This window comes from Megascapheus bottae, chromosome 17, assembly GCF_031878675.1.
Source record: "Megascapheus bottae isolate mThoBot1 chromosome 17, mThoBot2.hap1, whole genome shotgun sequence".
In the NCBI taxonomy this organism is placed as follows: Eukaryota; Metazoa; Chordata; class Mammalia; order Rodentia; family Geomyidae; genus Megascapheus; species Megascapheus bottae.
The window spans coordinates 28,890,144-28,916,152 of record NC_143525.1 but is presented as its reverse complement, the minus strand read 5'-3'; the positions used below and the strand labels follow the sequence as shown (position 1 = coordinate 28,916,152).

At 41.8% G+C, this 26,009-nt stretch overlaps 1 protein-coding gene across 1 annotated transcript in view; it reads left to right on the top strand.

Annotated features, from left to right (window-relative positions):
* The window catches only part of Efcab5 (EF-hand calcium binding domain 5), a 77,557-nt gene extending 52,097 nt beyond the window's left edge, over positions 1 to 25,460 (top strand). The window contains exons 19-24 of the mRNA XM_090351510.1: positions 1,723 to 1,875; positions 3,518 to 3,621; positions 6,032 to 6,285; positions 8,651 to 8,934; positions 9,844 to 9,937; positions 24,800 to 25,460. Coding sequence (XP_090207636.1) covers positions 1,723 to 1,875; positions 3,518 to 3,621; positions 6,032 to 6,285; positions 8,651 to 8,934; positions 9,844 to 9,937; positions 24,800 to 24,978 — 1,068 coding nt within the window. The 3' untranslated portion in view covers positions 24,979 to 25,460. The remainder of the gene's footprint in view (positions 1 to 1,722; positions 1,876 to 3,517; positions 3,622 to 6,031; positions 6,286 to 8,650; positions 8,935 to 9,843; positions 9,938 to 24,799) is intronic.
* The last annotated feature ends 549 nt before the right edge of the window (positions 25,461 to 26,009 follow it).

Here is a 26,009-nt window from a genome sequence, read left to right as displayed (position 1 = left end):
TCAAGTGGTAGAGCTCTAGCCTTGAGAAAGTCCAAGGACAGTGCTCAGGCCCTGAGCTCAAGTCCAGGACTGGCAAAAAAAAAAAAAGTCATAAGCTTGCTGTGCATGCTTATCATATGTTCTTCTGCAAGTCTTGGTTCTTTGTATTCATTTACCATAATTTTACATTTTTGTTCCTATTTCCTGGGTAGATGGCTGAGGAGAGTGGTATGGTCTCTTTCTCTGGACATATTTTTAGTGATAAGATCATTCTCATGTCAAATGAATATATGAGACAGATATTACTGAGAAAAATGAAGAAGTATGGAGTTGTTAGTAGGTAAATTATAGATAGTCTTGTCAGAGAGCATGTCCAAGTAAATTATAAATCAGCTCTCCTGCCCTTAAAGATCAAGGCCCTTGAGTTATCCTTAGATGGCTTGAATCACAAATACATACATATGTATGAATTTATGGTTCCTGAGTTTCTCCCTTTCTTCCTTCCTTCTTTTTTTTTTTTTGCCAGTCCTAGAGCTTAAACTCAAGGCCTGAACATTGTCCTTGAACTTTCTCAAGGCTAGCGCTCTACCACTTGAGCCACAACACCGAATCTGGCTTTCCTAGAGTTTATTTAAAAGATTATAGATAGATTCTATGAACTGCCCACCCATTCTCTGAAATAAAGCCTCTGTTGTCGTGTTTTAAGAACCATGGTTTTATTATGCAACTCTGGGTGCCTGGAACTTACTACATAGTTCAAGCTGACCCTTGATCTTGTTATCCTCCTTCCTCTGCCTCCTGAGTACTAGCCTTACACAGACATTTGCCACCATTCCCAGCCCTGAAACAAGGTGTCTTTTTGTATATAGGAATAATAGTAATTAGCCTGTTGCAGGCTTCATAACAAGAATATCTTGTACTATTGATTTTATCAATAGCCATAGATGCAGAAATTAATAATAGCAGCAGATTAGGGCAATTTCTACAAATCTACCCACGTCTGGAATCTTGACTTTGTTTTTCCTTCTCATACCTGTAATGTTCACTATGCAGGATGCTGAGATCTGAGGATTGTAGTTTGAAGCCAGCCCAGTCTATGAGACTCCCATCTCCAACTAACTACCAAAAAAAAAAAAAAAAAAAACCCGTAAGTGGAGCTGAGGCTCAAGTGGAAGAGTAAAGTCTTATGCTAAAATGCTGAGACAGTGCCTAGACTTAGAGTTCAAGCCCCAGTACTAGTATACACATAAAATATTTTTCTTATTTTTCTGATTCTATGCTCTGATAGTACAGGCCACAAATTTCACTGGGTGACTACATAAAGCACAAAATGTTATGTGGACCTGTATCCCTTTGATTTCTTGATGACTCTTTTTTTGTACTATAGAGTCTGGAATACTATTTTTTTTTTTTTTGCCAGTCTTGGGCTTGAGCTCAGGGCCTGAGCACTGTCCTTGGACTTTCTCAAGGCTAGAGCTCTACCACTTGAGCCTCAGCACCACTTCCGGCTTTTTTCTATATATGTGGTGCCAAGGAATTGAACCTGGGTCTTCGTGCATGCTAGGCAAGCACTTTAACTACTAGGCCAAACTCCCGGCTCCTGGAATGCTATTTTTTAAGAAGTGATTTGAACTATATTGTAGGTAGCAGATTATCATGAATTTAAAGGATAATTCAAGTAATGCATTACTAATTAGCTTTCTAGCTTAAGGAGAAAATGCAATTTGAATCTTGTCTTCACAGGGTGTTGCCAACACTTTTAGTGCAGCCTATCACTATGTTCACAGCAGGGAGCACATCTTACACACGATCATCACTGGCATCCGCTGGCTCCATAATATCACATTTGGTATCACCTCCATCACTACGTACTTTGTTGAGCCCAGCCTAGAAAAGGTAGGTAAAGCTAGGAAGTATTAGACCTCTTTTGTGTAGCAGAGTTCCTAATGGCTAATGTCTTCTTAATATTTAAAATATATTGGGGTTGAGCACCTGTGGCTCACACCTGTGATCCTAGCTACTCAGGAGTTTGACGTCTGAGGATCAAGTTTTGAAGCCAGACCCTTCAGAAAAATCTGAGAGATTCTATCTCCAATTAACCAGCGAAAAAAGCTGGACTGAGACAGGACTCAAATGGTTGAATGCTGGCTGAGCAGAAGAGCCAAGCCCAGTACCAACATGAATATGCATACATGTGAGTTGCATGTATTAGGGAAACATGGCTCACTGATTACAGTATTTACTTATGCCATGCTAAAAGGCCTGGGTTTGATGAGGACTTGAGATTAACTAATGAATTTGCAAATAAAAGAACATAACCTTAATTAGAAAAGTTTTGGTATGATCAAAGCACATTATATACAATGTCATAATGAAATATATTGTTTTTTTTACCCAGCCCTGGGTCTTGAACTCAGAGCCTGGGCACTGTCCTTCAGCTTTCTCAAGGCTAGCACTATACCACTTGAACCACAGCACCACATCCAGTTTTTTCTGTGTACATGGTACTAGGGAATGGAACCCAGGGCTTCATGAATGCTAGGCAAGCACTCTACCATTATGACACCCTCCCAGCCCTGAAACTTTTGTAGAATAAATAAAAAGCAGTTTTGGTGCAGTGATGGGGACAGAGACCTCACTGGAAACTATAGTTATTTGTTTTTATGGGCTTTTCTATATTTCTAAACATTCTACAATGCACTTTTCTTTTCTCCCAAGTACAGAGGTTTGAACTCAGGGCTTCTTGCTTGCCAAACAGGTGCTTTATCCCTGAGTTGTACCTCAGGGGTAAATGGTTTGAAGAAAGTGTCTCTTTTTTTTTTTTGCTTTTCCTGGGCCTACACCAAGGTACATCTATTTAGGCATTACCATAACTGAGATGATTGGTGCATACCACCATGCCTAGTTTCTCCCATGGAGCTGGAGTCTTGTGGACTTTCTTGGTTGGAGTGGCCTTGAATCATGATTCTCCCAAGCTCCACCTCCAAAGTAGCTAGGGTTATGTGGGAGATCTGCCATACCCAGCTGTCAACATACTTCTAACATCAGAAATGCAATTGATACCCTCCCCCAGGTTTTATCACTATTGTTTTTGTTGTTGTTGTTTGTTTGTTTGTTTGTTTTTGCCAGTCCTGGGCTTGAGCTCAGGGCCTGAGCACTGTCCTTGGATTTTCTCAAGGCTTGAACTCTACCACTTGAGCCTCAGCACCACTTCCGGCTTTTTCTATGTATGTGATACCAAGTAATTGAACCCAGGTCTTCATGCATGCTTGGCAAGCACTCTACCACTAGGCCAAATTCATGGCCCTTATCACTATTGTTTTAAAAAATATATTTGTACATTAAAGCCATATGCTCTTGAAAAATGTTTTCCTATGGAACATATTGTGCCTGAATGAGAGTATCTACAGTGTCACAGGTGTTAAAGCTGAAGGACATCCAAACTTCATTTTTTTTTTCCTTTCTGTGTTCTAAAGAGCCTCAGTGAGAATCTGATGTCTGACTATTCTTCTCAAATGAAATCTCCTCTTCTTTTCAGGAGTCAGACTATGTGTTACGCAATATGATGGTTGTAGAATACAAGGGTCTAACAAAAATCCACACAAGCCCTCCTACCATCTGCAGGAAGTCCTGCATCTTCAGGTATGAGATGTGTATGTTTATCTGACTTCCAGAACACATCCCTTGGGGTGAGCTAGATCTGAAAGACATAATCCTACCTCTTATTAGTATACTAATTCTTTGCTAATTATACACTAAGTTATTCATTCTAAAATCTTATTACTTTTAATTAACATGCAGGAAAAAGTCAGTTTACTTGCATCCTAGAAGGTTTTGTTTGCCAAGTCTTGGGGTTGAACTCGGGGCCTAGGCACTGTCCCTGAGCTTTGTTTTTGCTGAATGTTAGCACTCTACCATTTGAGCCAGCTTTACTTCCAGGGTTGTTTTGTTTTGGGTTTTTTTGTGGGTCATGGGGCTTGAATTTGGCCTGGGCACTGTCCCTGAGCTCTTCAGCTCAAGGCTACCTCCCTACCCTGGAGCCAACCCCCACTTTTCATTTTCTAGAGGTTAATTGAAGAGTCTCAGGTTCTTTTGTGACCAGGCTGGCTTTGAACCTTGATTCTCAGATCTCAGCCTCCAGAGAAACTAGGATTACAGGCATGAGCCACCACACCCACCTACTTCCAGTTTTTTTGTTTTTGTTTTTGTGGGTCATGGGGCTTGAACTCGGCCTGGGTGCTGTCCCTGTGCTCTTCAGCTCTAGGCTTATGCCCTACCTTTGTGCCTGGGTATTGTCCCTGAACTCTCCAGCTCAAAGCTACTGCTCTACCCTTGAGCCAAGCCCTACTTTCCATTTTATAGAAATTAAGTGGAGAGAAGAGTCTCAGGTCCTTTTGTGCCTGGGCTGGCTTTGAACCTTGATCCTCATATCTCAGCTTCCTGAGTAGCTAGGATTACAGGTGTGAGCCACGGATGCCTGGCTTACTTCCAATTTTTATGGTAGTTTATTTTTATCTTTTGCCAGTCCTGGGGCTTCAACTCAGGGCCAGAGCACTGTCCTTGGGTTTTCTCAAGGCTAGCACTCTACCACTTGAGCCACAGTAACACTTCTGGCTTTTTCTGTGTATGTGGTACTGAGGAATAGAACCCAGAGCTTTGTGCATTCTAGGCAAGCACTCTAACACTCAGCCGTGCCTCCTGGCCCTTTATAGTAATTTAGTAGAGATAAGAGAATCCCCCCTTTTCCTGTCCCCACTGGCTTTGGATCTTGATCCTCAGATCTCAGCCTTCTGAATAGCTTACATGAGCCACCAGCACCCAGCTAATCCTATAAGTTTTAGTAACTCGTATACTATAATCCCTAGCATAAAGAATATACAGAACAACCCTAACTAGAGAAAAACTCAGTTCCATAAAAACCTGAATCTCACTGAAACAGATGCTGATGCTGCTCTGTCCAGATTCCCAGAATGCCTTTTGTTTCTGGCTGCTGTAGGTACTGCTGTATGTAGCAACCCCTCACACTGCAACTTTCCCTAGAGTGCCTTTGAGTGATGGGTTCCTTCCCCAGTAGGTACCTAAGAGTTATCTTAACATTCTCCTACCACCCCAAATCACCACCAACACTCAAAGCAGTGTGGAGCAAATGACTGACTAGTGCTAGCATGCAAGATACTCTTCCTTGCCTCCAGGTAGGACTTTTTTTTTGGTGCAATTGACCTCTGTAATCTCCCTCTAGGGATGAAGCTGGGACTAAACCAAAATTACATTTGTACTTGTCTTCTCTTTTTCCCTACACTGCTTGCCTCTGATCCTCACAAGTATCTCCAGAGAGCACTCCCTCCATCAATTGTTTGCATCTTTGCCTCAGGGTATGCTTCTAGGGAACCTAACCAAACACGTGTGTCATTCACTCTAACACTCAACCAACACATAGGAGCAGAACACCAATACTATATAAATATATGGTAGAGAAAATGAAGCAGAGCCTTATAATGAAGAGTGACTTAGATTCTATTATTTTACAGTGGGTAGTCAGGAAAGAGCAGAAAAAGTGGCAGATGCTGGTTGTTCACTCCTGTAATCCTAGCTATTCAGATGGCTAAGGGTTCCAGATTTAAAGCCAGCCTGGGCAGGAAAGTCTTTGAGACTCTACTGGACTACCAAAATAAGCCAGAAGTGGAACTGTGACTCAAGCGGTAGAGTTCTGGCCTTGAGCAAAAAGCAGCTCAGGGACAACAACCAGGCCTTGAGTTCAAGTCCCAGGACCAGCACACACACACACACACACACACACACACACACACACACACACACACACACACACACACACACACAAAGAGATCAGAGAAAGCTTGACCCAGCTGAGCCCAGCTAAAGATAGAAGCATTGAATATCAACGGATGCAGTGTTTCATGCAAATGAAACAGCAATATATGGACTGGTGGGCTGAGGTAGGCATACAAGATAGAGAATAATGCAACATATGTGAGTTAGATATTGTGATCAGCCTGATGCTTAATACCCTCATGCTTTTTGGGTTTGGTTTCAGAGATTTCCTCTTTAAGTGTACAGACAGTTCAGAAGTTATATTGGCCTCTGCCTGTGGAGAAACCCACATAATAATTCCACTTCGTGAAAAAACAGGAAAGGCTTTTGGAATCCTTGATGTTAATATTGGCAAGATGAGGATGTTATTTTTTCAAGAATATAAAGATTTACAGAAAATGACAAAGATGATACAAGTTTCCTGCTATGAACTACTGGATGAATTAACTGGAGACACACCGAAAAACCTCATCTTAGGTATTATGAATGTGGTGACAGGCTGGATTCATGGTTTCCAGAGAAATCAGAGACTGAGATGAGGGATATATTTTCTCTTTGATGTGCTTACTTTTGTGGCAGCAGTGGGGTTTAAAAGCTGCGTTCTTATGATTACTAAGAAAATACTCTTCTACTGTAGTCATGCTTCTAACACCTAGAAGATACATTGGATAAAATGTATTCTTTCTGTATATAGATCTCTCCATGTGAAATGAATTCTATTATGCAGTTCTAACCTGATGCACATAGTCTGTAAATGACAGCAAAGGGCAGGGAATCACTTTATCTGTCTTAGAGCCATGTCATTTTACAACTGAAAGAATTCATAAAGGCAAGATAGAAGTAGCATTTCACTGGGTTCCATTAACTTATGCCTATATCCTAGCTACAAAGAAGGCTGTGATCTTAGGATTGCATGTCAAAACCAGCCTGAGCAGGAAAGCCCATGAGATTCTTCTCTCCAATTAACTGGCAAAATAAAACCAGAGTGGAGCTGTGACTCAAGCAGTAGAGCCTTGAGTGAAAAAGTTAAAGGACAGTGTTCTGGCCATGAGATCTAATCCCAGTACCAGTGGGCATGTGAATGCACATACACAAATTGAACTAAATTTACATTAATAAATTCTCATCTTGTGCCAAGCACTTTTTTTTCTTCTTTTTCTCTTTTTGTCCATCATGGGACTTGAACTCTGGGCCTGGGAACTGTCCCTGATGTAATGCACTTTTGTCCCCCAAGACTGGGACTTGGTCTCTGTTTCTGATGCATTTTTTTAGACCAGACCTCGAACTTGGTATCTGCCAGTTCTGCCAGGTGCCTTACCACCTGAGCCATAAACCTAAGCACTTTCAATAAATCTTTTCAAAGGACCTTACCATAATCTCATTTGAAAGGTGAAGAAAGTGGAGTTCAAAGAAAGTAAGGATCAAGTAGTGAAAGCTGAATTTGAAACCCAGGTTTGGATGCTTTTGTCACAATATTACATAGCAATAAGCCCTAAGAACATCACATTTTACAGAAAAAAAGCTTTAGCTAATCCCACAAAGCTTTACCCAAGACTCAAAAGCAAGCTAGCAGCAGATCCACAACCAAATAAACCCCAGTTCCCCAAACTCAACATCCTCTTAGCAAAATACCAGCTTGGGGTAGAAGAACATATAAAAACTCTTAGCTAGAATTGAAGTGATTTCAGGAACATATATGGGATTAAATAGTAAAATTTCTAGCCATTATACAGAATTGGATAAGAAAGAAGAAAAAAATATGGTGGTGCCAGTCTGAAGCCACAGCTATTTAGGAAACTAAATCAGAAAGAATACTTGGCCTGGGAGTTCAAGACCAGCCTAGTCAATATAGAAAGACTCCATCTCAGCAAAAAGAAAGCAAGCAGGCCAGGCACTGATGGCCATACCTGTAATCCTAGTGCAGGCAGGAAAGTCTCTGACACTCTTATTACCAAAAAGCCAGAAGTGGAATTATAGTTCAAGTGGTAAAGCACCAGCCTTTAGCAAAAAACCTAAGGGACTAGCACGAAGGCCCTGAGTTCAAACCACAATACTGGCAAAAAGAGAGGGGAGTGGAGAAAGAAGCAGACAGAAAGAGAAAGGATAGAGAGACAAGAAATGAAATTTTAAAAGAAAAATGCATGTTTATGCATGTTCTGAGATTAAGCGCTGTTGTGTATAACACCCCGTTGAATTTTCACAGCCTTCCAGGAAGTAGGGATTAGCCCCATTCTCATCAAAGAGGAAAAGCATATTCATAAAGGTGAGAAGATGGATTCAAACTAAGACCTAATTCTGAAACCCAAATCTTTGGAAGTAGAAGTGTGGCTCAAATGATGGCACACCTCAGGTTAAAAAAGCCAGATGAGAGCCACAGCCCTGAATAATTCAAGCACCAATACCAGCACACAAAATAAATACATACATAAAATAAGACTCAAGTTTTTATCTTTTCCCAAAGACGCCTCCTTAATAGCAGCATCAGGTGTAATTCTATTTCTCTTTTGCTTTCACATCAAAAGAAGAGGGGCCAGGAGCTTGGCCTAGTGGTAGTGTTTGACTAGCATGCACGAAGACCTGGGTTGGATTCTTCGATGCCACATACATAGAAAAAGCCAGAAATGGTGCTGTGGCCCAAGTGGTAGAGCACTAGCCTTGAGGAAAGCCCAAAGACAGTGCTTAGGCCCTGAGTTCACGCCCCAAGACTGGCAAAAAAGAAAGTTGATTGTTCACATAAAATTTGCCTAAAAAATAACCATATATGTTAGACTAGGCTCAGAACCCTTTGAAAAGTAATGTATGTAAATGAACAGCAATGTGAAATGCCATTCTGTTATTTCAGAGATAGAAAAATTAGGGGAAGTTCAACGGGCAGGAATTCTGTTCTTCCGGGTCATGCTGCAGGAGTTGCAGCAATGCCTCCAACAGCTCAGTTCCATGGACTTTGTGTCACTGATGCTCTATGATCATGGCTATCAGTCAGAGTTCAACCTTCCTCAAGACAAGGCCCCGATGTGGGACTCCTGGGTAAGCCTTGTACAAGACATCCTGAGAGGAGTGATTGTAATCTTTAATCCAGAGTTGGAAGATTCACAGGACATCGAGATTTGGGAGATCTGTAAATTGGTACGTGGTTTTTCTTTTCTAAAGTACTCTTTTTCTTGAATCATTATGTATATAAATTCAGGTGTGCAAATCATCACAGCACAACCTACACAGGTACAAACTCTAGAATTGTCACATAATGAAGACATTGTGTCTTCATATCTAGATTAAGAAACAGAACCTTAGCTGGGTATTAGTGCCTCACATCTGTAATCCTAGGTACTCAAGAGGCTGAGATTTGAGAATTCAAAGCCAGCCTCATCAGAAAGTTCATAAGATTCTGATCTCCAATGAGCCATGAAAAACCTACAAGAACTATGACTCTAGTAGTAGAGCTCACGCCTTGAGCAAAAACTCAGCCTCTGCATTCAAACGCCAGTGTCAGCACAAAAGAAAAGAATACTGGCATCCCAAAAGCCTTCCTTTGTACCCTTTTCCCAGAAACCTCCATATCCCAGCCCACAAACTCCAAAGGTAACCATCGTCTCTTTTTCTAAAATCCAAGATTATTTCCTCTCACGTTTTATTAGTGCATACTAACTGTACAATATGAACATTTTGTTGTGATATTACTATACACAATTGTAATATACTTCAATAATACTCATTTCCTCTATTACTTATTTGTATCTTCACAGAATATGTTGTTTAAAAATTTATATAAGCCAGGCACTGGTGGCCCATGCCTGTAACCCTAGTTACTCAGGAGGCTAAGATCTGAGGACTGTGGTTCAAAGCCAGCCTAGGCAGGGAAGTTCAGAAGATTCTGTCTCCAATTAACTACCAGAAAACTGGAAGTGGTGCTGTGGTTCAAACTGGTAGAGTGCTAGCCTTGAGCAAAACAGTTGAAATTGTATAAACTGGTGAATTGGGTACTCTATTTTGACTTGCTAATAATCTCATACATTTTCTTTTGTTCTTTGCTCACAGTATGTTAACCAGTATTTAGTTGAGAGAATCTGTACCTTTGATCCAACTGCTAGCCAGAACGAAATCATTACGAAGATTGATAAATATATTGAAGGTAACTTTTCACTTAAATCTATATCAACAGCAATAAAAAACAATTATAATTAAGAGATGTTTATTAGAGTAAAACAAATTATTCATTTCAGTTTTAGGAGAAAATAGAAATGTGCCAAGTGCCAGTGGCTCACAATTGTAATTCTAGCAACCCAGGAGGTTGAGATCTGAGGATCACAGTTTGAAGCTACCAAAGGCAGGAAAGTTCACGAGACTTTTATCTATAATTAGTTACCAAAAAGCCAGAAGTAGAACTGTAGCTCAAGCCGTAGACCGCTAGCCTTGAGTTCAAGTACTAGCAACACTCACGCTAAGAGAGAGAGAGAGAGAGAGACAGACAGACAGACAGACAGACAGACAGACAGACAGACAAAGAAGGTTCTAAATTCTCTAAAAGAAGAGACACAGGCACTGGGAGTTTGGCCTAGTGGTAGAGTGCTTGCCTAGCATGCATGAAGACCGGGGTTTGATTCCTTGGTACCACATATACATAGAAAAAGCCGGAAATGGTGCTGTGGCTCAAGTGGTAGAGCCCTAGTGTTGAGAAAGCCCAGGGACAGTGCCCAGGCCCTGAGTTCAAGCCCTGGATTGGGGAGAGAGAGAGAGAGAGAGAGAGAGAGAGAGAGAGAGAGAGAGAGAGAGAGAGAGAGAGAGAGAGTCTGTAATCTACAATTTCCCCCCTCCCCAAAGATATTGTCTATGTTACACATGAGAATTCAAGAGCACATCTAATTCCCATTTATTGACCACATGTGCATTATTCATTTAAAATCAACAAGTATCTGAGCACCACTGTAATCCTAGCTACTCAGAAGGGTGATATTGAGAGGATGGTGGTTAGGAGCCAGCCTAGCCTCCTCCCCCCAAAAATGCATAATAACTCACACTCCTATTATCCCAGCTATGTGGCAAGCTGAAATGGAGGAGAGCATGGCCTAATGCAGACCAGACTAAAAAGTAATTAGGACTGAATGTGGTGTCATGTCCCCTGTCTCAAAATAACCAGTACAAAAAAAGAGGAAGGAATAGAGGTGTGACTCTACTGTATAGTGCTTGCCTAGCAAATATGAGGCACTGAGTTCAAATCCCAGTACTGGAAGGGAAAAAAAAAAAGTAAAACTGAGTATGTGAAAATGTACTCAGAACCCCAGCTACGCAGAAAACTGAGGCAAGATGATTACTTGAGTTCAGAAGTTTGAGACCAGCCTGAGCAACTGAGAACCCACCTCAAAAACCAAAATAGCCAGGCGCAGTGGCTCACTCAGAAGGCTGAGATTTGAGGATCAAGGTTCAAAGCCAGCCAGGGCACAAAAGGACCTGAGACTCTTTTTTTTTTTGCCAGTCCTGGGCTTGAGCTCAGGGCCTGAGTACTGTCCTTGGACTTTCTCAAGGCTAGAGCTCTTCCGCTTGAGCCTCAGCACCACTTCTGGCTTTTTTCTATGTATGTGGTACCGAGGAATCAAACCTGGGTCTTCATGCATGCTAGGCAAGAACTTTAACCACTAGGCCAAACTCCCGGCCCCAGGACCTGAGACTCTTATCTCCAATTAACCTCTAGAAAATGGGAAGCAGGACTTTGCTCAAGGGTAAGCTGAAGAGCTCAGGCCCAGAGTTCAAGCCCCATAACCCACAAAAAAAATCAATAAATAACAGACAGGGACTGCCCTGAGGACATGAGCATGAAACAAAATGGTTATTTTTTTTTTTGCCAGTCCTGGGCTTGAGCTCAGGGCCTGAGCACTGTCCTTGGACTTTCTCAAGGCTAGAGCTCTACCACTTGAGCCTCAGCACCACTTCTGGCTTTTTTCTATGTATGTGGTGCCTAGGAATCAAACCCAGGTCTTTGTGCATGCTAGGCAAACACTCTACCACTAGGCCAAGCTCCTGGCCCAAAAATGGTTATTTTTTAAAAAATCTTTAGATTATTTAATCAAAGAAAAGACCATTAGTCTATGTAAATTAATCACATAAGTATTTGGGTTCAGAAGAATTAGCATGGCTCCAGAGCAGCAATGCTGTTTGCTAGAAAAAGTGATGAGCAATTTGTCCACAGAGAACAGAACACATCTATGAACAAACATACAACTGGGTGCTGGTGGCTCATGCTCCTAACTACTCAGGAGGCTGAACTCAAACTCTGAGGGCTATGGTTCAAAGCCAGTCCAGGAAGGAAAGTCCATGAGACTCTTATCTCCAATGAATCACCAGAAAACCAGAAGTAATGCTGTGGCTCAAAAGTGGTAGAGCATTAACCTTGAGCAAAAGAGATCGGGGACCATCCAAGCCCTGAGTTCAAGTCCCACCATCAACAACAAAAAGAGAGAGAAAGGGGGAGGAAGGGAGGAAAGAAAGGGAGTTATCACTGAGGACTTAAAATACAGAAGAAATCTTTATCAGTGTCCCTGGCCTGCTGGACTTCCTAAACTTGGCACCCTAATTGCTTTTCCTCTTCCTTTTGGGAATGTATTAAGTCCCCTGATGTAATATCCCAGCCCCTTTGGGAAGCCCTGAACCCCTCAGCAATAGAGTGAGCCAGCACTCATTGAGCCAAGCTAGGAGTCAGTTTAATAGCAGCACAGCAGCTACTCTCCACCTTAGGCTGAGAGAAAGCAGCCCTGAGCTTCAGTGGGACTTAGCTTTTAAAGGTAAACACCACACGCAGGTGATCAAAACTACATGCAGGTGGTCGTGACTGTATGACATCACCTTATGATGCCCACAGTCAATAATCATAAGGATGGGACCACACCCAGGTGGTCATAACCACTGGCAGGTGGCTGAGCAGGCTGAGCATTTTTACAAAAACAAAAACACTGGGGGGGGGAGGGAAATGGGGACCAAGACATGTGAAAGGGTATCAATGTATGTGAATTAATGCACCTTCTATCTGGCAAATATCATGTAACCCTTCTATTAATTACAATAAAAAATATAAAGAAAACCAAAAACATTGTGGCAGCTAAGCCCGCCAAGTTATTACACCTGCTATGACTTTAAGCACCCCTGCCATTGCCACATGTGAGCCGTTTGTCTATACCCTTTCTGAATCCCTGCTCCTCTTTGCTCCTCACCAATCTGCTAGTCTCAACCTAGAGCCAAGACCCTACTATCATGGTTCCTTGTATGTGTCCTCTCCCTTTTTTTTTTTCTTTCCCCATATCAGAGTTTGAAATCAGAGCCTCATATTCTTTTATTTGAGATTTGAGATTAGAACTTTATAGTAAAATCACATTCTATTTTCATAAGATACAGAAGGTTTGTGGACACAAAAACATGACATAGGGGCCGGGAGTTTGGCCTAGTGGTTATAGTGCTTGCCTAGCATGCACGAAGACCCGGGTTCGATTCCTTGGTACCACATATATAGAAAAAGCCAGAAGTGGTGCTGAGGCTCAAGTGGTAGAGTTCTAGCCTTGAGAAAATCCAAGGACAGTGCTCAGGCCCCAAGCTCAAGCCCAGGACTGGCAACAATCACACAAGATAAAGTTCTTGTTTTCATATCCCGGAGATCCTTTCATTTAGCCTCATCCCATATGACTTTATAAATCTAAGTTTTTTGCTATTATAAACCTCTGCTAGGAGAGTCCTAGATGTATACTAATTATTACAAATGAGAGAAACCATTGAGCCTATGTTCCTTTGGGACTTCACTTAATATGATTTTTTCCAAGTCTTTCCATTTCCTTACGAATGGGGCAATGTCATTCTTTCTGATGGCAGCATAGAATTGCATTGTGTATAAATACCACATTTTCTTGTTCCATCATCTATTGAGGGGTATCTGGGTTGGTTCCATATCTTCACTATGATAAATATTCAGAGCCTCATATTCTTGATCAGCTTTTTTTTGTTCATGACTGGCACTCTGCCAGCTGAGCCACACCTCCAGTTGCAGATTCCTTTTTCTGATTATTTAAAGAGTCTCAGATTTGTTTCCCAGAGGGGAGATCCTCAGATCTCAGCCCCCTGAACAGTTAGAATTACAGACATGAGCCACGAGTGCCCAGATAATGCCCAAGTCCCCTTGTTAATATGAGCAGATATTGAGCAGGTCTCTTTACTCTTCATTTTACAGGTGTTTATAGACATTGACTCTTTGGTAGGCCCAGGAGAGGTTCGGCATTTTCTGTGACATTGTACCAGTGTTTCAAGGGAATCTCTTCAGGCTTCGCCTTCAATTTTCTTATAAGCATTACCTCCTGCTGTCATATACTGTCCCTCCGCTTTGGAAAACATGTAAAAATCCTACTTCTCTACTTGTCTACTCTTTGAAAGTCTGGCTGATTCCTGAGCAGCTTGCTCCCATCCATGTTTCCTACCCTTTCTGCTTTCCAACAGTGCCCCTATGTGGTATGAATTATAACTGCATCTAAGAGAACATGAGCTAGGAACCAATACAATAAAAACCCACAGGCTCGGCTCTCCTATTACCTGCAAGCTATCACTAAGGGCAATCAAGAAAATTCATAAGCCATCCAGATTCCAGTTGTCTTCCTTCAGATGCAATTGACACTAGAAATTGAAAGCACTGGGAGGCCGGAAGTTTGGCATAGTGGTAGAATGCTTGCCTAGCATCCTCAGTATCACATATCGAGGAACATAGCTTTGAGAAAGTCCAAGGACAGTGCTCTGGCCCTGAGCTCAAGCCCAGGATGGGCAAAAGAAGAGGAGGAGGAGGAGGAGGAGGAGGAGGAGGAGGAGGAGGAGGAGGAGGAGGAGGAGGAGGAGGAGAAAGAGGAGGAGGAGGAGGAGGAGAAATTGAAAGCTCTGGGATTTGGGAGTGAATTCAGTAAAAGAGCATGCAAGGTTTTGGGTTTGGTTCTTATCTCTGGGGAAAAAAATAAAATAAATGTAAGCTCCAGCATGAGGGACAGGGAAAGAGCTCTTCAGGATATCTTTGTGCCATAAAAAAAGAGTCTGGGGCCTGGGAGTGTGGCCTAGTGGTAGAGTGCTCACCTCCCATACATGAAGCCCTAGGTTCAATTCCTCAGTACCACATACACAGAAAAAGCTGGAAGTGGTGCTATGGCTCAAGAGTAGAGCACTAGCCTTGAGAAAGCCCAAGGACAGTGCTCAGGCCCCTAGTTTAGTCACCAGGACTGGCAAAAGAGAACAGAAAAAGAACAGTCTTTAGCAGGATGACGTGTTGTTTGTTACTCCTTTTGACTTTCTAGCAGCTTTAATTAAGGTTTCTACTAAACAACCTTAGCTACCATGAAACCCCAGTAGTATCTGTGGATTCCACCTGGGATGGGGAAGCATTGCTGGAAGATATGGCTGAGTCCAGCCCACCAAGGCAGCCCCACAAACGATGTTAGTAACAGGACAGAATTAAGGCTGGTGATATGCCCATGTTATATCAGCGTTTCTGCTGCTGCCTCTCACACTTCCCCCTACTTTGAGAAAGGAGCATTTTTGTTTGTTATGATGGAACTCCAGGCAGCTGTGCCTTATGATACCTTACCTAGTCACCTGTGAAGGCAGCTTTGCTCAGCAGGTCCTCAGGCTATGTTACTGAGTTTGAATCATGACATGCTTCCTTGTGGGCTGATATTCTGTGACTCCAGGGACCACTTCCATCGACCCTTTCACTCAGTCCCATATCAAAACCCTGTTAACTCTGCCTGAGGGACTTCTAATCTCCAGAGACCCTGATGGTCTGACCCACTTCTCTGAGATGTTTTCCCCATCTGCACTGGACCTCTGCAGCCAGCCTCCCCTGTCTTTTTGTCCCATGTCTCCCTCCCAGGAAGTTTGGATGACCATTGCTTCTCATAGTCAGTATGACTGGAGTCACTGATGTCTAGAACATTTTTTAACCTTCTCCTCCTGCCTAAATTGAAGCCTGTAAAAAATCCCAGGTGATGGTCATGCAGGAGGGCGCTCCTCTCTACCAAAGCAGCCAGCTATCGGAGCTATCACTATCTATGAGACCAGCCATGATCCTCCTAGAGTGACAGATGACAGAGATGCCTTGCCTTCAGGGGGCAGGGCTGCTGCACTCATAGTCCTAATGAACGCTGGTCTAAGATTCACCTTCTATGGGAGAGATCTCCTAATTGCTACTGTCACCATCGTGGGAGTTCTAGGTGCTATCCTCCATCCCTACTCCATACACAGATATGACATGCAGACACATCTAAGAGACTATCTCCAACTAACCAACAAAAGGTGGGAAATAGAGCAATGGCTTAAGTGGTGGAGAACCAGCCTTGAGCAAAAAAGCCAAGTGAGAGTGTGAAGCCCTGACTTCTCAAGTTCCAGTAGCAGTAAAGAATTTACCTTGGGGCCAGTAGTTTAGCCTAGTGGTAGAGTGCTTGCCTAGCATGCACGAAGACCCAGGTTCAATTCCTCGGTACCACATACATAGAAAAAAGCCAGAAATGGTGCTGTGGCTCAAGTGGTAGAGCTCTAGCCTTGAGAAAGGCCAAGAGCCCAAGGACAGTGCTCAAGCCCTGAGTTCAAGGCCCAGGACTGGAAAAAAATTACTTTGTATCTGATATATGTTTATACCTCATTGTATTTATGTATTTCTCTCTTGATGGATCTAAGAGTTATTTTCCCTTTTGGCTATGAACATTTATTGATGTGTTGGTGTAGTTATACATACTCAATTTTCTTGAGTATATGCCTTAGGAGTCAAATTGTTACCCTGCATTTAATGTTGCATGCTTAACGTCTGGTGGCTGTTGAAAAGGCTAGAACTTTTCTGACTTTTGATTTTTTGATAGTTTTTTTGTTGGTTTTAGTTCTTTTCAGAAGCTGTAGAATCATCCCTTTATTCTCAAAGTTGTGAGCTGCCTTGAGACAGTCTACTTTCCTCCATTGATCTGGATTCTTGCTGGGCTTTCCAATTGGAAAGCTCAGGCAATTTCCTCCCTAGCATCACCATTGCTACTTTAAGGCTCTGCTATTTAAGCTACACACACACACACACACACACACACACACACACACGCAGAGTCCTGCCAAGGAGGGGTAGGTGGGGTCAAAAGCTAACTAGGATTCCATTCCCCATATTATGTGCCTTAGCTTAAAGTTGGTCTGCTTGAAGATGAATAACTTGTTCACATCTTTCCTGCTCAGCAAGCTACATGCATAGCATGCACCCGCCCTGGTGGTCCTTTTGTCATTTACACAAAAGGTGACTTGGAGCCTGGTGGTAGCTTGTGTGGCATCTTTGTAACTCAGACAATGGCCCTCCTAAATTTAGTTTCTAACATCTTAATTTTTTTCCTGTCCAGTAGAACTCTTGTTTAGCACACCTAAAGCTCTAGGTTTGATTGAAAAATGATTTTTCTGCTCCTATTTTTTGTATTTTGATTTATTTTCTGAGAAATTCTTTCAGCCATACCTTTGGGTTTCTTTCTTCACATTGTAGTTTCTAAGAACTCTTGTGTTGTTATGCTCTAAATATTTGCTTGCTCATATGTTCATCTTATCTCTGAGTGTATTGATAGTAATTATTTCTTGAACTTTTCTCTCCTTTTCATTTGTCTTCCTGCTTTTTGTTTTGGTATAGGAGTCTCTGTGTCTCAAAGGATTTTTCTGAGATGTCTTGTAACCTGTGGTGGCTTATATTTAAAATGACAACCTAAAGGCCGGGTGCTGGTGGCTCATGCCTGTAATCCAAGGTACTCAGGAGGCTGAGATCTGAGAATTGTAGTTCAAAGCCAGCCCAGGCACAAAAGTCCATAAGACTCTTATCTCCAATTAACTACTAGAAAACCAGAAGTGGCTCAAGGGGTAGGGTAGTATCCTTGAGGTGAAGAGCTCAGGGACAATGCCCAGGCCCAGAGTTCAAGTCCCACGACTATCTCCTCCCCCCCAAAATGCTCCTCCCCCCCAAAATGCTTGCTAAGCATTGCTTAGCAAGCAACAGGTCCTAAGATCAAACCCCAGTATCACATATCACGGGGGGTTGGGGGGAGGTGACAGGAGGGATGGGGGAATAACTCAAGAGGCAAAGGAAGGATGATACAGTCTGAGGCTAGCCCAGTCAAAAGCATAAGATCCTATCTAAAAAGCAAACTGAGAACAAAAATGCTTGGAACATGGCTCATGTGATACTGCACCTACCTGTCTAGCAAGCTCATGGCCCAGAAGACCCTTCAATCATCTTGTACCACCACCAGAAAGGGGGTGGGGTGGAGCAGGGGAAGAGCAGAAAGGCTAAAAATGAAAAGTGGACCTCCAGCATCTAAATCTCTGGCTTCTGCACTTTGGGCTATAAGCTTCTTCCAAAGAGATTCTTCCACTACCCTGGCCTGGAGAGGAGACAACTCAATGGGGGAAGCCCAGAGACTCTCAGTATTCAGTACACATACTTGTCCTCTCCTGTTTTCTCTTGTTTTTAGAGTGGTATTCTTCCATTCTAGTCTACCCCAAACCAGAGACTTGCTGTGTTACCCTCTTTGAGATATTACTTGAGTTGAGGAGGGCCTCAAAGACTATTGTGGTGTCCTATCCTGTATTCTTTAAAAAAAAAAACGGCCTGAACTCAGTGCCTGAGAGCTGTCCTTGGGCTTTCTCAAGGCTAATGCTCTACCACTTGAGGCACAGCATCACTTTTGATTTTTCTATGCATGTGGTACCAAGGAACCAAACTTGGGGTCTTTGTGCATGCTAGGCAAGCACTCTACCACTAGGCCAAACTTCTAGCTAATCCTACCTTATATTCTAAAGGAGAGCTTAAGAAAGGTTTTGAGAAGAGGAAACCCCTTTTGTACAACTGATATCAATACAAAGAAAAGGAAAACTGTTGGAGGGCAGAGCCCAGTGGGATGAAGGAGAACTAATTGAGAGTATGGGTATGGCATGCAGAAGAAAACAGAGAAGCCAAGGTTGACTCTTGCCCAGTTGGGGAAGAGGGAGTTGCTGTGGACTGAGTTGGAGAACAGTGTAGGCAAGGCAGGCTGAGGACACGGGTGGGAAGGGGAATGAAGGCTTCAGGTTTTGACAAGCTAAGTTTGGGAGATCTATTAGATCTCCAAATGGGGAAATGAGCTGGAGATGTCAAACTGATGATATCCCAAAGGAGGGAGAAAAGACTAAGTAGAGACAATTCTTTGAATGCCTTGACACAAAAAGAAGGTAATATTGGGTGCCATGGCTCTGTAATGGTAGCCACACAGGTGGCTGAGACCTGAGGATTGGGGTTTGATGCCAGCTCAGGCAGGAAAAGTCCGTGAGATTTTTATCTCCACTTAACCAGGAAAATAAGCCAAAAATAGACTTATAGTTCAAGTGGTAGAACTCCAAACCTTGATCAAGAAGGCTAAGGGACAATGCCAAGGCCCTGGATTCAAGCTCCACTACACACACACACACACACACACACACACACACACACACACACACACACACACACACACACAAGACACACAAGAATGGGGGGCCGGGGCAGTAAAGAAATAAGGTCCAAGTAGTTTTGTTTTGAGACTAGAGATATGGCTTGGTATTAGGACCTCAATCTAGCAAGCAGGAGAGTGAAGCCAAACAAGAGTCCTGCCAAGAAAGGACAAAAAAAAATTGTATTTAAGATAGGAAAAGCCAGGAGTTTGGCCTAATAGTAGAGTACTTGCCTAGCATTCACGAAGACCCGGGTTCCATTCCTCAGTACCACATACATAGACAAAAGCCGGAATGGTGCTGTGGCTCAAGTGTTAGAGCTCTAGCCTTGAGAAAGTCCAATGAGAAAGCTCAGGCCCTGAGTTCAAGCCCCAGGACTGGCAAAAAAAAAAGATAGGAGAAGGAATAGCATATTTGATTCTGATGGGAAGCTCGTATAGAAAGCCAGATGACATGTTGGAGATAGTAAATTCCTGAAGCCATTCAAGCTGATGAGATGAGATCCTGTTGAATAACCATCTGTTTGCCTTGGAGCAGTTCCAGCTTCTGTTAGTTGTTATGGTGACCTCATTAGTGCTTTCTTTAACTCTCATGTACCACTTTTGGACAATGAATTTATAAGGCTATGCAGGATCTAGTTCACTAATGGAGAAACTGGCTTAAGATGATATGATAGATTAAGTGGGTTCACATGTATGAGAAAATATGCTTCCTCCTCCTCCTCCTCTTCTCCTCCCCCCACTTTCTCTTCCTCTTTTGTGCTGCTACTGGGACTTGAATTCAGGACCTTGCTTTCTTGCATTTTTTTTCTGCTCAAGGCTGATATTCTACCATTTGAGTCATGCTTCTGTTTCTGGCATTTTGCTGGTTAATTGAAAGTCAGAATCTCACAAATTTTTCTGCCCACAAATTTTTCTGAGCCATAATCCTCAGATCTCAGCCTCCTGACTAGTAACTATGATTACAGATGTGAGCCATCAACACCTGCCTATCGATTAGTTGTCTTCTAATATTTCTGTTTTGTTACAGTAATATTGGAAGCAGGGTCACCAGTTAGAGTGAGGAGGGGAGAGGAGTAGGAGCAAAATAATGGAGTTGCTCTTTTTTCTTTTCCTGATCTCCCCACCCTTGTGAGTTGTGTACTCTATTAGCTCTTTTTATGTGGCAGTAACATTAAGTGATTTAATCTTAGAGTGATTTAGGAAATGTGACACAGAGAAACAAGAACTAAAACTGAAAGAACTAATGAAGGAGAAGGGTATTTGGGTTAGCAGACAATTGGAAAGAGCAGTTGCACATTAGCTTTGAATTTGAATCTTAAGTACTTCATTCTTTTTACTTTGCTCATCTTTACTAATTGTCTACAATTCCCTAAGAATTTGGCTTAATTAATCCAGTGTTAAAACAAGGATCCAAACTGAAGTTTTAATTTAAAAATACCCTTTTTATAGTCTCATGTTTCCAGCACAATAAATTCCCTGTTTAATTAAAAGTTTGATTAAACTAGAATCCACAAAAATACCATTAATAAACTTTAAAAAAAGATTTCTGAGCAGGTTAAAGTTTGGCCCAGAAATCTTTATAGCTTAGATGTATTTGAATAATTTTTTTCTTTTGGTGTGTCATGGAGCTTGAATTTTGCCTGGCCGTTGTCCCTGAGCTCTTCAGCTCAAGGCTACTGCCCTACCCTTGAGCCAAGCCCCACTTCCCATTTTCTAGAGATTGATTGAAGATAAGAGTCTCCCAGACTTTAGTGCCTGGCCTGACTTTGAACCTTGATCCTCAGATCTAAGCCTCCTGAGTAGCTGGGATTACAGGCATAAACCACCGCACCCGGCTGCATTTGAATAATTTAACATAGGCTTTAATGGGCCAAAGCCAAAAAGGCATAATTTCTTGTAGTTTTTAAATAAATGAAAGTCGAATATCTGTTTGAAATAATTGCCAAGTCAATGAGAATAGACTTATTGGTGTCATCCTGCAAATACCTGGCATTTGTCCACCACAAGAGGGCAGTAGCGGTCAATTATTGAAGGGTAACCCAACAGTTCAAGAGGCTACTTTAGAGAAATCAATCATGAGAGCATTCATTGACACAAACATCTCTGTAAAGGACAGGGGAACAGTAACCACTTCCCAGACTGTTGGAGCTTCTTTTCCTGGCAACAATAAAGACAGGAAATAAGCAAACAAGAGCTTATGAAAGAAAGCAACCTCACTTCTCATCCTCAGGTCCTTGAGTCACCAGGGAGATGGTGACTAGCTTAGTAATGGCTGCAAATTAACAATAGGTGCAGGTATAGAACTCTGCTGGTTGAGGCTCAGCTAAGAATGTGGCAGTGGTATTATTGGGATAAAGTTCCTAATAGGCACTCTAGAAAGGCAGAATAAAGCTATGGGACGCCATAGAACTGTTTTATCTTTAAAATTAAGGAGGGCTGGGAGTTCAGCCTAATGGTAGAGTGCTTGCCTAGCATGCACAAAGACCCAGGTTCGATTCTTTGGTACCACATATATAGAAAAAAGCCGGAAGTGGTGCTGTGGCTCAAGTGGTAGAGTTTTAGCCTTGAGAAAGTCCAAGGACAGTGCTCAGGCCCTGAGCCCAAGCCCAAGACTGGCAAAAAAAAAAAAAAAAGAATTAGTTAGGAGGGCTTTTCCTAGGGTACACTTTTGTGTGATTTTCATTCATAATCGTGGAACATTAAGATAAAATAAAAATGATCTTAAGAAACCTATAACATTACCTTGTAAGGTAATTAGTAAAAAGAAGGATTATGACAAATGTAGCCTAAACATTTTAAGTATGTATTTTGATTGTTCTAGTATTGCCCATCAAATGAGATGATGTATTTTTAATGTATTCTTATGACTCCCATCTGTTTTTGTTTTTCATTCATTATCATCACTAATGTTCTTAAGCTGTAGTCTGGAAAAAACTTTTAGTATTTGAAAAACAAAATTAAATTACTCCTTAATTTAATGTTATTTCAATTCAGCATTTATTGAACACTTACAATTGAATAAGGAAAGACAGTGCCTTTGTGTTAGAGAGGATTGTAGAAAATTAATTGCATCCGCATTTTAAGATGGCTTCAGTTACGAATGGAGATTTACTTATGAATATTTCTCATGTTTTAGGTGCCTTTCCTATGACATATTGTAGCTTTTGTCATAGAAATACTACTGATAGGCTAAACCTAATTCAGGGAACCTTGTCCTCTCTGATGATAGAAGACAGAGAAATTCTAGTAGATAATTGTGATTGTTAATAAGCTATTGGATAGACTTCATGGTTAAAACTTACTTACCATGCCTGACTAATTTGCGGGGGGAGGGGGGAGTTGGGGCTTGAACTCTGGGCCTGGGTGCTGTCCCTGAGCTCTTCAGCTCAAGGCTACTACCCTACCCCTTGAGCCATAGCCCCACTTAACCTTTTTTTAGCAATTAATTGGAGATAAGAATCTCGTAGTCTTTAGTGCCTGGGGTAGATCTGAACCACGATCCTCAGATCTCAGCCTCCTGAGTAGCTAGGATTACAAGCATGAGCCACAGTTCCTGGTTTAGTCTCAGATATTTTTTAAGAAATAAAGCTATTATTATCTCTATAACTGGGGCTCCTAGCTCTGTTAATGCTAGAAACTCCACCCATTATTTTCTACAAAAGTCACCTTAGGGGCCGGGAGTTTGGCCTAGTGGTTAAAGTGCTTGCCTAGCATGCATGAAGACCCGGGTTCAATTCCTCGGTACCACATACATAGAAAAAAGCCGGAAGTGGTGCTGAGGCTCAAGTGGTAGACCTCTAGCCTTGAGAAAGTCCAAGGACAGTGCTCAGGCCCTGAGCTCAAGCCCACGACTGGCAAAAAAAAAAAAAAAAAAAAAAAAAAAAAAGTCACCTTAGTTGGAAAACAGATTATGTCACACTCAAGATTCATCAGATTGTTCAATTCCAAACTGAAGTTTTCACTAGTATGTTGGTGCACAAATTATAAGGAAAATGTACCAACTGATTTGAGGAGAGATCACATGGTGAGTATCCTCCCAGTTTGTTTTAGAGACAAATCCTCATTATCTTCCAGTGATGCTTTCTGTGAAAACTGAGTAGAGAGAATAGATCAGGATGTTGAATGTGTGTTGTGGCTTTTAATAAACTGTGATGAAGAATGTTAAAAAATAGAAATAAAGCATAATAAGAACATTTACCAGCCAGGCATTGGTGGCTAATCTGTCATCCTTGCTATTCAGAAGGCAGAGATCTGAGAATCCAAGTTCCATGCCAGCCTAGTCAAGAAACTTCATGAGACCTTTATCTCCAACTAACCACCAAAAAGCCAGAAGAGGTGCTGTTAGCTCAAGTGGTAGAGCACTAGCCTTGAACAAAGAAGCTCAGGCCCTGAGTTCATGTCCCATAACTGGCAAAACACAAAACACTTAAAAAAACAAACCCAATAGCACAAAAAAATGGGTGACTCAAAAAACAAACCCAATAGCACAAAAAAATGGGTGACTCACTCTTGTAATTCTAGTAAGCTACTCAGGAGGCTGAGCTCTGAAGAATGTGGTTCAAAGTCAGTCTGGACAGGAAAGTTTGTGAGACTTTCATCTCCAAGTAACTGCCAAAAAGCAGGAATGGAGCTGAGTCTCAAGTGGTAGAGTGCTAGCATTGAGCACAAACACTCAGGGATAGTGCCTAGGACCGACACCAAAAAAATAAAAATAAAAAGTGTTTTACCTCTTCCTGTTTCTGTTATATATTCCCATAATAACATAATATTATGAATTTGGCATTTATTAGTTTCATATGTGAATTATACTCTCCACTATGTCTTTAGAGTTCATAACAGTATACTATTTTCCAGGTCTTTGAGATTTATCTATAATTCCCTACATATGTTACTAATGGCTATGTAATATTCCATTAACATGAACATTCAAGATGTATCTACCTACTTTCTTACAATTACATATTTAAGTGAAATTCTTCTATGGTTTTGTTCTAAAATGTACCAAATGAAGTTAAACCATACTATTGGAGCTTCTATTTTGTGTGGATGTGTGGTCCTGGGGTTTGAACTCGGGGCCTGAGTGCTGTCTCCTTTTTTTTTTTTTTTTCTTTTTTGCCAGTGCTGGGCAAAACTCAGGGCTTGGTCACTGTCCTTAAACTTTCTCGAGACTAGAGCTCTACCACATGAGCCGCAGTACCACATTTGGTTTTTTCTGTGTATGTGGTACAAAGGAATCGAACCCACTCTATCACTAGGCTAAACTCCTGGCCCATTTTTTTCTTTTGCCATGGCAAGTGCTGTACCATTTGAGCCACAGCTCCACTTTTGGCTTTTTGGTGGATAATTGGAGGTGAGAGGTTCATAGACTCTCTTGGCCACGCTGGCTTTGAACCATAATTCTCAGATCTCAGCCTTCAAGCGTGAGCCACAAGCACTGGAATGGAACTTCCTACTTTAATAAAGAAAGCACCAAACTATCCACACTAACTTCTGTTTGTTTCTTTCTGCAGGTCATTCTCGTATCCAAGTATGGGAATTTGGTAATATTGTCATTGAGCTCCTGTACCACTGGATTCACGTCTCTCTTGTTCTCATGGACCTAAAGAAAAAAGCAAATGAAGGCATTATACCCCCCTTGCCTTCCAAGGGTATAAAAAATACAAAATCAGAAGTGCCAGAGACTAGTTAATGGACTCAATATTGTATTTAGGATATTTTGATTATGTTCAGTGTTGTTGGTTAATTACAAGATATTTTCAACAGAAAAGAAGGCTGTGTAGATATCTTTTCATAGACATTTAGGTCGACCCTTTCTAAAACCACAAGTGCTACCTAAGAAGAAATTTTATGTAATATAATCACTCAAGGTCACCATAATCCATAAAATAGTTAAGTATGTTCTAGAATGTATTTTGGAAGTTTACTTGTAGTTTTTGCTTTGTATCTGCCATGAGTTGATTTGGCAGATCCAGTGGTTTTCTTTTTGCTTTTTTGAAGGTCTGAAGTAAAGGAAGATGGGAGTATTTAGTGAGGGAAAGATGTACCGAATAAAAGAGTAACAAATAAACAGACTTGGAATTGTTTTCCCAATTTTTCAAAGACTTACCTGAACACCAACACCATTTTCCCATCCCTCCATTCTCCTTCCTTTTCTGTAAAAGTCTTAAAAATAAAAAGGAATTGTTCTGGAAAAAATGTTTGTGGCTCATGGAAAAAATAGCATTTTATGCTGGGTGCGGTGGCTCACACCTGTAATCCTAGCTACTCAGGATGCTGAGATCTGAGGATCAAGGTTCAAAGCCAGCCCAGGCACAAAAGAGCCTGAGACTCTTCAATTAATCTCTAGAAAACAGGAAGTGGGGCTTGTGCTAAGGGTAGGGCAGTAGCCTTGAGCTGAAGAGCTCAGGGACAGCACCCAGGCTGGGTTCAAGCCCCAAGACCTGCTGGAGCCAGCCGGCAGCAAACTGGGATTCCTGACCTTGGGGGTGAAGACTGGGAAAAGAAGAAGACAAAAAAGATGGGGTCCGGAGGACTACAGCCCAAGTCAGCAGCCCAAAACTCCAGCTTAAGGCGAGCTTTAGACTATAGCCTAAGACCATGAGCGTAAGACTGTAGCATCCTTTATTTCAAGTTCCAACCTTAAATACCTTAAAAACCAGGACACTGCCAGGGGTTACATTCGTACAAAACAGCAATCAAGTCTAAAGTAGGTTAAATGAG